An 11,900-nucleotide genomic window follows, 5' to 3' on the forward strand; every position below is an offset into this window, starting at 1 on the left:
CCCCCCCCCCAGTTTTTAAGAGCAAGCTAAAGATACTAGTGTAGATTCTTACTGTTCTTTCCATTTTTACAGCAAGTGTTAGACCGGGTAAGTCGAATGACCCAGGGAGACTTAGTGATGTCAATGGATCAACTGTTGACCAAACCACGTTTAGGAACCTGTCATAAATTTTATATGCAAGTTTTTCAGTTGCCCAATGGTGAGTAAAGCTTGATGTTCTTAGCTTGTGTGTGTGAAGAGATAAATGCTTTGCTCCTCTTAACTATATCTGAACTGTTGGGTGCCTTGTGTGATCAAGTATTATCCTTCCTACTCATTTTTCTTTACTTTGTTACATCTTGGAACTACAGTGAACTGTCTGTGGACAGGAAAGCATCATCTTACTAAGATGAGACACACTAGATTTTAGTTAGGCTGGCTTCTTCCTTCCAAACTGTTTTTTCTCTTCCCACCACCCTGGAGTTTGTCTAGTCCAACTTCCTGTTCAAAACAGGAAGGATTAATTTCAATGCAGGATCAGATTTCTAAGGCTTTGTCAGCCAACTGTTGAAAATATTGCAGAACAGAGATTTCATAGACTGTCTGGGCACCTGTTCTGGGCTTAACCATCCTCAGCATAAAGAATTTTTCTACGTAGAAGCAGAGAATCATAGAACAGCCCGGATTGGAAGGGACCTCAAAAGATCATCTGGTCCAACCTTAACATACCCAATCAAAATTTGCCTTGTTGCAATTTGTGCACACTGCCCCTTGTCCAGTCATTGTGCACCTTTGTGAAATCAGGTTCCTTTTTTCTCAGTAACCCCCTTTAGGCAGTGGAAGTCTGCAAAGGAAGAAGGAAGACATGCTGCTTGACAGGTTACCAGTGGTGCTGGCACACTTAAATGCTGTTGATGCAAATCTTTGTGGAGATGCAGTCTTTCCATCTCTTCCCCCCCTTCCACTTCCCCATGCCCCCTTCCAGCCTTTAAATTGCGCTCAAAATCTTGTAGGCTTTTGACTTGTAAAGATGAGCAAATGTCCCTGGGACGATAGCAGTTCTTTTGCTTCACTGCTGCAGACTCTACAGTAATCTTAGAATATCCCGTTTAGGCCAACATGTTCCATGTGGCCTTCACTTGGACTTTATGATGACTTGTTTTACAAAACAGGCAAAGTTTTATAGCAAATGCTTGTTTTGCTTGTAAAAATAAGTTATTTCTGTATAGTGATGTGAATTTCTGCAGCTGGATTGTGCTACCAGTGTTACTTGCTCTTAGTCTCTGTTACAGTCTCTTCAGTGTGTGAGATACCTAAGAGCAGGTTAACCGTAGTTGTCATCCTAACTCCTATGGTTTGGGTTTTTGTTTTTTGTTTTGTTTTTTTTTTTTCCTTCTAGATCAGACAAAAACCCTGATGTTCTTTGAAGGGTGTCCCCAGCACCTGGGTTGCACTATCAAGTTGTGTGGTGCTGCAGAGTACGAGCTGGCCCGTGTGAAAGAGATTCTGATCTTCATGGTCTGTGTGGCTTATCATTCCCAGCTGGAAATCTCTTTCCTGATGGATGAGTTTGCCATGCCCCCTACTCTGACCAAAAACACCTCCTTTCACTCCCTTATTGAGGAGCCAGGAGATGAAAATGAACAACAGAACCTCTTCAATGGTGAGGATTTCAGCACAGCAGTCAGAGACATTGAACTATCCTCTGAAAAGCTGCCTGTAATTTCTGAGTCAGTGTCCTCTGAGGTCAGCTTGCTTGAACAAAGAGGTTTATTTGAGAGAGGTGACCAAGAGAACAGTCAACTGGAAACGGCGTCCTCAAAACAGCAAGAGCACCACAAAGTGGAGTCACCATTTCCAGTGTTCAACTCTGTACCTCCTGCAATACCTGAAACGTCCCTGCTGCCCCTCCATGGCATGGACCAGCACTTGGTCACTCTGGATAGCCAGACACTAGAGCCTCTTCAACAGGCAGATGATCTGCAGGAGTCCAAGAGTCAGATGAGAGTCTTCAGAGACCCCCTCCAGGATGATACTGGTTTATATGTTATGGAAGAGGTAACTTCTTCTGAGGATCGTCTCAAGACTTACTCTGCAGCATTTAAGCAGGAGTTGAAAGATGTCATTCTCTGTATTTCTCCTGTAATGATGTTCCGTGAACCATTTCTTTTGACTGAAAAGGGCATGAGGTGCCCTGCCCGAGAATACTTCCCTGAGCAAGTTTATTGGTCTCCTCTCCTCAATAAGGAATACAAGGAGTTGGAGAGCAGAAGGAAGAGACAATTATTGCGGGATCTCTCCGGACTACAAGGGATGAATGGGAGTATCCAAGCCAAGGCTATCCAAATCTTACCTTCTCACGAGTTGGTTAATACTAGAATAGCAGAACATCTAGGTGATAGCCAGAGCTTAGCCAGAATGCTGGCTGACTATCGGGCCAGAGGAGGGAGGATACTACAGAAAAGCACAGATCCCTTTGCCCAAAGTAAGGATGTGTCTAGTGTCCCTGCTGGAAAAACTGGGTGCAGAATTGAAGAGGATGAGAAGGGACCGGCTCAGACTGAATCCTCATGGTCTCATAAGGTAAGATTCAAAGCTGAAAACCCAGGTTACATCAGCATCAGTTTCTCCTGGTAATACAGAAGGTGTAGTGTCTCATTAAATGTTAAACCAGAGTTTTGTGTGGTGGTTTTTTGTTGTTGTGGGGGTTTTTTTGTTTTGTTTTTTTTTTGTGGGAGGGTGGGGGTTGACTGGGTCAAAACTGCATTTTAGGTTGCAGTGCTCTGGGTACAAGTCAGTATAACCAGGGACTGTGTGGATATAAGAAAGCAGAACAAGAGACTGACTGCAAAATTTCCCTGAGAAGGAAAGAGATGGTGAGACTCTACTTTCTGAGAAATGCAGAAAGTCAGCCAAGAATCAGTGTATTACATTGCCTATCAGCTCAGCTGTACATGAGTGATTCCTGAAAATGAGTACATGAAGGGGGAGCAAACTTAAAGAAGTTGTTTCTGAAACTGAGCTTTCTTGCTGCTTGTATTGGTGATTTCTAAAAGTGTAATATTTTCATTTTCAGAGGGCTTAATGTCATGGAAACAGCAGTAGGCTGTAATTAAAGTATTTCTCTCTTTGTAAAAGTTTGTAAAAGTAAAAGATCTGAAGAAATGTCAGAATCTCATAATGGAGGGGGGGAATCTTCTTTGAAATTTCAAAGCAAGGCAGTATGTGCTTGTAATCAAAATATTTAAAGTTTTGGGAAACTGCCATGAAAGAAACTAATTTTTATCGGAGGAAAAGGATCTTGGAACTTTCTTGAACTGGAAGGTGCTCAGGAAAAAAGTCTATGAACAAGAGTAGCAGAACTGATCTCTGGAAATAGTCAAATATTTTGGTCCCTGAGCCAATCAGTCCCCAAGTTCATGAGTAGAAGTCGCTTTTTAATGACTTTTTAGTGCTTTAGTCACTTTTTAGTGCTTAAATGCAAATCTGTATAGCTTCACAGGCCATAATCTTATGAACTGGAAGACTAGCCCTTACTCTGGATCAGACTGATTGATGCTGTTTTAAATTTATTCAGTGATCAAAGAAAAGTATTTGGTAACTTCATAGTTCTGTAGGGCGTGGAAGGGCAAGCAGCTCTGTTCCAGCAGCAGCGTGGTAAATCTCTTCACAGAGGACAGAAAGTTGGAAGTTTTTCTATAGCCTGAATGAGTAATTGAGGTATAATATATTGGCAGAGTTTTGACTCCAAGGTGTCTTAAACTGTACAGTGCTTTGGAGACTCTGGATGTTTGTCTCAGCGCTTTTGTTGTTTACTGTTTCCCTTGGCTTCCTTTCCACAGAAGCACATGCGTGTGCATTGGTTTCATTATGCATATTAGTTATGCAGTTCTAAAAATGGCAGTTAGCAATTATACATGGTACAAGTCTACCTGAAGCTCATAGATAATGCAAGGTTAATCTGTACAAAAGGAGCAAGCAGAGATTGGTCTGTAAATAACACTACTAAAATAGGATTTTGTCATCAGGAGTTGTGTGTGGATGGAGGTGTCTGTAACCAGTAAATGGGTTGTTTTCTCTCTACCAGGTGGATTGCCTGAGTCCAGTAAACCATCAGAGGCTCTGTGTTCTCTTCAGTAGCTCTTCTGCTCAGTCCAGCAATGCTCCAAGTGCCTGTGTTAGCCCCTGGTATGAAAACTACTCTTCTACAGCTGGTATAGTTGCTATCTTTTTTCCTAAGTCAAGGTCAGTGCTCACCTCATAGCGGTATTTCTTTGAGGACTCCTTGGTAGGTTGTGCCCGTCCTGTAACAGGAACTGTTGCCAAAAGAATTTTGTCTTGCCTGGTTAGGTGGATCCATAGCAGTATCCCAAGGCATGAATCATAGAATCATTAAGGTTGGAAAAGACCTCTAAGATCATCGAGTCCAACCATCAACCCAACACCACCATGCCCACTAAACTATGTCCCTAAGCGCCTCATCTACACGTCTTTTAAATACTTCCAGGGATGGTGACTCTACCACTTCCCTGGGCAGCCTGTTCCAAGGCTTGACCACTCCTTCAGTAAAGAAGTTTTTCCTAATGTCCAGTCTAAACCTCTCCTGGTGCAACTTGAGGCCATTTCCTCTTGTCCTATCGCTTGTTACCTGGGAGAAGAGACCAACCCCCACCTCGCTACAACCTCCTTCCAGGTAGTTGTAGAGCGCGATGAGGTCTTCCCTCAGCCTCCTCTTCTCCAGACTAAACAGCCCCAGTTCCCTCAGCCGCTCCTCATAAGACTTGTGCTCCAGACCCTTCACCAGCTTCGTTGCCCTTCTCTGGACACGCTCCAGCACCTCAGTGTCCTTCTTGTAGTGAGGGGCCCAAAACTGAACACAGGATTCAAGGTGCGGCCTCACCAGGGCTGAGTACAGGGGCACGATCACCTCCCTCCTCCTGCTGGCCACACTATTTCTGATACAGGCCAGGATGCCATTGGCCTTCTTGGCCACCTGGGCACACTGCCCAGCCTAAATGAGAAAGCCCAGCATAAAACTAAATGCTTTAGTTGGTACTTTCACTGTAGAGTAATGTATGTGTGGAGAGGACACTGCATGCAGTCTTGTGGGGAAGAGTTAGTGTATATGAACACAGAAGAATGTCCAAGCCCAAAAATAAGACTTGAGAGAATCTCAGAATACTGCTAGATTGTATTACATGGGAGTGGCATTTGAATATATTGCTATCTTTCTCATATTATAGTCACTGGCGTTAAGAGCTTTAACTGTATTTCCAGCTTAGGGGGCTGCAATTTGTTAATTGTGTGCAACTTATGACATGCTTCTAGCTCTACTAAACAGGACAGGTCTTGATGTTTCATCATCTAGCTCAGGTGAAAATATAGAGATGGGTCTCTTACAGGAAACCAAAGAAGGTGGTGATAAGCTCATTAAACAGCAACAGTAAGAGGATGTAAATTACTGATATTAGAGATGTCTGAATTGTGATAATTAAACTGATACTTACACATTTTAAGTGGCTTGGTCACCTTAGGTTCTGAGAAAATAAAAGTTGCTATTAAATCTTCTAGAAAAGTAAAGTTTTCTTAAGGCTGTTTTCATCTTGTGGATGTACCCTTTCTGTAACTGTTTAAATGTTAGTGTTTGAGGCTTCAAGCTGTCTAGACTTTTGTGCCTAGATATTCTTGAACGTGATCTTTGAAAGTGCAGTTGAATTGTATTCGACTAAAGTTGTTCTAGTAGGTCTCTGATCTCATTATTAGCAAAATTGACAGCAGGGATCTAGAATGGGTAGTCAAGAGGAAAAAAAGCCTTTGAAGGTATACAGGGCTGAAAACAAGCCAGCAGTGGGTGCGGATCTGTGCACCTAAAGGGCATTGCACAGCTAGCAGTGGCAGCATCCACCCTTTAAAGCTTTTCTTTCTCTGCTTTAGGATTGTGACCATGGAGTTCTATGGGAAAAATGACCTGACTCTAGGGATTTTTCTGGAGCGCTACTGTTTCAGGTGAGGAGGAACTTATTCTAAATCTTATTCTAAACAAAACAAAAGCTTTTGATAGCTCTGTGAGGTTGACCTGCTGCCCTTTTCACAGACTCTACTTCCTGTGCACTTAGGAGAATAGCATGCAAGTCTGCAGAGCTGGTTGTGTCCTAGTAAAGCTTACCACTTAAATCTGTTGCTCCCTTTGCTTTATTATCACGTGGTAGTGAAACAGGAACTGGATTTAAGAATTCATTTCTTACAAGCAAATACATCCACTGCTTTCCCACTTTGGCCCTGCCCCTCTTATTTCCTTTAATGATGAAGTAGAACAGATTACGAAACAAGAATTACAAGTTCATAAAGACAAATGTGTTCACTTAGCACTTTCTTGTAGCTATTAGGGCTTTAAGGGTCTAGTTAAGAGTATGTATTCCAAATGGCTCTTTTTCAAGACAAGCAACTGTACTGATCACAATTTTCTGAGGTTCTTGCTTGAACTTTCATGTGAGTTCTGGAAAAAACCCTACTCCTGTAGTGTTATCTGAATGTCTCAGAGTTAGGCTTTGTCATGTCTGCAAGGTGGCTAATGTAAATGGTCCAGAACACTTTTAACCCTGGTAAAGTACTGTGTAATTTATTTCTGCTGACAGAGGTGCAAGTTGATACATTTCAGTAATAACCAGTACTGCCAGAACCCCATACAGAGTCTCAGCAGGCTGTGAAGCTGGATAGGTAGCCTGTGGCTCCTCAAAAGACAAGATTACTCTGTTCTCTCCACTGGCCACCTGCAGTAGCAAAATGCTCTTCATGTTCAGCCTTCTCTGGAGGAACAAGTATTTCTCCATGTGCTGATCAATGAGGAGGAGGAGCTTAGCTGCACACTTTTAAATTCTTTTTTTTCCTCTGCTGACTAGCTAGTGTGTGCTAAAGTGAATGCTTGTCAATCTCCATAGTTTCAGTAATTAAAATTCCTTTTTTTTTTTTTTTTTTTCATATGAGGAAGGAGGATCTGGGCTTTTTTAGATTCTTTCTGTTTTTGAAGAATTCCCTATTTCACTTTGGTACCTAAACAGTTCAGCTTTTATTTTTCTGATGTCAGTCTCCTCCCTGACTTAAAAGAAACCCATCCAAAGAAGGGTCTTTTTTCTGTTCAGAGAGGTTATATGGCACTATTTTGCTCACCTCTTCCTTCAGGAGCTGAGACATTACCATTTTCAAGGCTCTTTGGCACATCTTTGTCCTCAGTAGCCTTTGCTCTGGTGCACTGCCAAAATGGTCTTCTAATTTGGTGTCAAGCACTTCCAGGTGCTTCATCCATATTTTTTGGACTAAATGGAATATGTTGGTAGAAAGTGATTCATTGTAAAAAGATTGTGATAGCAACCAGTGTCCAGTTACTGCTTTTGGGACCTATATAGCCTTTGCTGGCGAGGGAACTTCTCTACATGCTATTTCTAAATGAGTACAATTCATTCTGCAGAAACAGCCTTCACTAAATGCTTAGGAAACTTTTACAGTAAAGATAAATAGTACCATGATATTAAAGGCATATTAGATATGTTGAATCAGTTCTTCAGCAGTGCCTAGCATATGATCGTTCATAAGTGTTTCCATGTCTTTCGATAAGGCCTTCCTACCAATGCCCCAGCATGTTCTGTGAAACCCCAATGGTGCACCACATTCGTCGCTTTGTTCATGGGCAAGGCTGTGTGCAAATTGTGTTAAAGGAGCTGGACTCCCCGGTCCCTGGGTACCAGCACACCATTCTTACGTACTCCTGGTGTAGACTGTGCAAACAGGTAAGGATGAGGACTTAAGAATCATTGCTATTCCAGTTTAGTATTCCTGCTGTGACTGGCCTTGTACGGAAAGGCAGCATTTTTGAGAAAGCGCTCATCCCTGGAGCTATGGCTAAACTAGCACAAAATCTATTACTGATACAGATGTTCTTGCGTATCTACAAATTCCTCTTGTAGAATTCAGGCCATTGAGGGTGAAACATCTAGTGTGAGGTAGTCCTGTTGGAAAGTGTCAAACCTGGCTCTGAGAGGATAGGCTTAAGTGGAGTTGATATATTGCTGGAAACTGATTTCTGACACATGGAAGAAATGGAGTTGCCCTCTTGGAGGTGAAGAGTATGGTCCCTTCCCTGCAGTGAATCAGTACGAGCATCAAAAGAATGTATGTATGGGGAAGGGCAGGCACTGAGACCTACTGGCTTAGTAATTGGCTAAAACCACTTGGTATTCTTTGATCTGCTAATGGACTGGACAGTCTGCATTGCGTCAATGTGATGACTAGAGTTCCTTTAGTAGTCAATAGAAAGTAAGTAAAATCTTCGTTAGAGGAATGGTAAATTGCTTTAAAAAAACCACAGGATAGTAAGATTGTGTATTATCTGAAACTTGTTCTGTAATTTAGCTAAGAAAACATTACCAACTGGATACTCATCTCTAGCTAAACATTTTAAAACTTAAGAGCTGTCAAAGAGACGAGAATAAAACTTAATTAAAAAAGATTCATGCAGTGCCTGAAACGTAAAACATCTCAATTACCCATGTGGATGACTCAATTCACCTACTTATGCTGGCTTAAACATGGGTGTTGGATTTAAAGATACCTGGGGGAAGTTAATGTAATTGCTGAAGGCAAGCCCTATGCTGCTGTGTATACACCTGTTCTATAACCTCTTATTTCTGTGTGCTCATGTAAACACTAATATGTTTGTGGCTCTTAAGTATGTATAAAGTGGTGGCTACTCTAAGCTTGCAAGCACTGCTGAAGTTGAAATACACTGCAGAGCAATACCAATGTATTTGTAGCTGAAGAATCACCGCGGAAAAAGTATCTGATAAAACCACTGCTGCTGACTGGGTTGCTGGAAATTGTCTCTATGCAGAGAAATAGTATCCCAGATACAGGCTTCCATCAAGGATATGTTTGCACTCCCCCAAACTTAGTGCCTGTCATCATCAACTAGCAGTTGTTGTTTATCCAATGTATAGTAACTATGTGGCCTTAGCTTTGCATAAATGCTATCTTTGTTGTTGTTTAGTATGTTTCAGGGTCATGGGTGCTTCTGGTTCTAGAAATACTAGATTGCTGTCTAGGTTAGTCTGTCCTTAATCTTGATTGAAGGATGAAATTAAGACACTTGACTTTCAATTTTTCAGGTGACACCGGTTGTTCCCCTGTCCAATGATTCTTGGTCTATGTCTTTTGCAAAATATCTTGAGCTGAGATTCTATGGGCACCAGTACACTCGAAGGGCCAATGCAGAGCCTTGTGGTCATTCCATTCACCATGACTATCACCAGTATTTTTCCTATAATCAGATGGTGGCATCTTTCAGGTAAGGTCCGCTGCTAAAAACTTCCTTCTCTCTCTCTAGTACTATGTGATGCATATAGCTCTAGTACAGATTCATCAGGTCTGTTCTTCACTTTGAGTGCAGCGTGGGACAGCATAACTGCACTATAACTGCAAGTGCAGGATTGTGTGCTGGCTTGCAGAGGGCATTGTGGGTGCCATCACTGTCCTGGATGGGATGGGCAGAGTCTTTAGTGTTCTTGAGAATGGATGGCTCCAGTTCATGATACAGAAGGGGAACACTTTTCCCTGTCTAAATCTCAAAAACTTTCAGAATTTTGTTTTTTGCAATATGATCCGTGGTTTTACTTTTTGCCTAGGAGATAAATGAACAGGGTGTTATTGCTACTAAAAATAACTAAAGTCCGGGACACACTGACAGTGCCCCTTTTCATATAAGGGCTGCAAACCGCAATATGGTGTAGAATTAGTACTATGTGGGGAGGGTCTTGTTAATAGCTGTCGTATTGCCTTCTCAGCTACTCTCCAATCCGGCTGCTTGAAGTGTGTGTCCCACTCCCCAAGATCTACATCAAACGGCAGGCTCCGTCAAAGGTTACTATTTTGCAGGATCTCAAGGATTTCTCTCAAAAGTAAGCTTTGTTTTTAATGCATTCCGCAGCTTATTTGTATTTCGGACTTTTATTAGCAGAACACAACATCATTTTTGCTAGTATAGATAAGACTTGCTAAATATTCATTGTTTAATAGAAAAATAATGGTTTTAAACACGTTGGTATGTGCATATGCTTCTAAGGAAGAGCAGTATTGGAATCTTCTTTATTACCTTTACCTGCTCTGTCTGTACTGATCTCTCACCTTTTCGTCTAGCGGCAATTCAGCTGAAACATAGCCAGTAGAAACTAAGATTCTTCTCTTCTCCATCCCTGAATGTTGCACTGATATTTGAGTGGTATAGCATGTTTCTGAATGATGTTGCCAAGTAGCCACTGAAATGTTGACCATCAGCTAGTGTCTGAAATGTCACCTTTTCTTACAAAATGCCTTTTCAAACACAGCTAAAGTCTTTCTAATTCCTCCCTCTAATACTAAAAATGGAACAGAGGAGGTAGTCCTAGAAGGCTTAATCTGAAAACTGCAGGTAACACTTTGTACCCTTACCCTAAACAAGTTTAAATCCTGCCTTCAGTCCAGAAAAACTGCAAAGGCATTGCTCAAATCTATTGTCCAAACAACTGTTTTCATTATATTGGTCATGTGGCAACTAAACTCTCTGGTGTGTAAAAGACATTGCCTTTGTTAGCTATTGAGTATGGTAACAGCACACAATCTGGTACCTTCTTATAGTCTAAGGTAAACTACTGTAAGCCTAGACACCTTCTAAATGTAGGAACAAAAAAGTGGGAGACAGGCATGATGGAAACTCTATTAAAAGCAGCCTGACTGCTGTTCTGCCTGGTGGCAGCATTCCTGTATGACTGATGTCTCTGTGACCACCTGACTTCGAACCTGTGGAACTTTGTTTCGAGCTGAAATAGAGTTACTCACTCTGCCTGTCTCTGAGCCCTTCTGGTGGAGGTGTAGCTTGCAGTCCCAGATTGTTTTTAGACACAGATGACACAACAGTTTCCCTCTTCTAGTAATGTGTTTGTGATCTTTGTATTGCTCTCTGACAACTTCCACTGCTAAGAATATGTTGTGAAGAGGAATGTCAGTGTGTAAATTCTAGGTTTCTGCTATAGTAATGAGTTTTTACAACTTTCTCTGTAAATTCAGTGGGATAGCCTACTGTGCAGAAGACTGTCATGTGTCATCTATTGTGTTCTTAAACGCTAACCTTAAATGCATTCAGACTTTTCTTAAAGAATGTTGAAGATATTACAAGTAGTCACAGCTTAACTCTTTGCATCCCTGTCGACAGGGTGTCACAAGTGTATCTTGCTGTTGATGATCGCCTTGCTTCTCTGAAAACAGATACTTTCAGCAAAACGAGAGAAGAGAAGATGGAAGACCTCTTTGCCCAAAAGGAGGTAATGGACTATTTCTGCATTGGCAGACCATAGGCTGCAAAGTGTGTGGAGAAGCCATTCGGATCTAGTGTCATCTCTGGTCACAGAACACTGACAGTTTTACTTTTGGCAGATGGAAGAGGGGGAGTTTCGAAACTGGACTGAGAAAATCCAAGCAAGGCTGCTTTCATCATCATTAGACACACCTCAACAGCTGCAATCTGTTTTTGAGTCTCTGATAGCTAAAAAGCAAGGACTTTGTGAGATGCTACAAGCCTGGAATAATAGGTAAGAGGACACATGTTGGACTCATGAGCAACACTGATACCGTTTTGGTTATAAAAGGGAAGAGGTTCTTTTATACTTTTTCTCCCTGTAGTGGAGTTGCTATATAGTGTGTTATGGCAGCTTGTGCTGAATGTCCTTTACTGCTTAAGACCACAGAGCTGGTTGATTGGAACAGAAAATCATTTGAGGCCAGATAATAAAAGTATTGTGTTGTAGAGCACAACTTGCATCTGAGGGGAGAGAGTGTCATTTTGTGGTGGTTTAACCTCAGCCAGCAAACAAACCCCACGTAGCTGCTTGCTCACCCCC

The 11,900-nt window shown here is 41.8% G+C and overlaps 1 protein-coding gene across 1 annotated transcript; it reads left to right on the top strand.

The window, feature by feature from the left end:
- Positions 1-72: 72 nt before the first annotated feature.
- On the top strand, positions 73-11,605 carry LOC104078726 (1-phosphatidylinositol 3-phosphate 5-kinase-like; the record flags this gene model as incomplete). Its single annotated transcript, XM_009580480.1, is given in 9 exon segments — positions 73-199; positions 1,379-2,562; positions 4,067-4,167; positions 5,914-5,985; positions 7,592-7,763; positions 9,138-9,316; positions 9,813-9,926; positions 11,216-11,324; positions 11,437-11,605. Coding segments are annotated over 9 exon segments (2,227 nt in total), but the record flags the coding sequence as incomplete, so codon positions are not given.
- Positions 11,606-11,900: the final 295 nt, after the last annotated feature.

The sequence above is a fragment of the Fulmarus glacialis genome, unplaced genomic scaffold (assembly GCF_000690835.1).
Source record: "Fulmarus glacialis isolate BGI_N327 unplaced genomic scaffold, ASM69083v1 scaffold1046, whole genome shotgun sequence".
NCBI lineage: Eukaryota > Metazoa > Chordata > Aves > Procellariiformes > Procellariidae > Fulmarus > Fulmarus glacialis.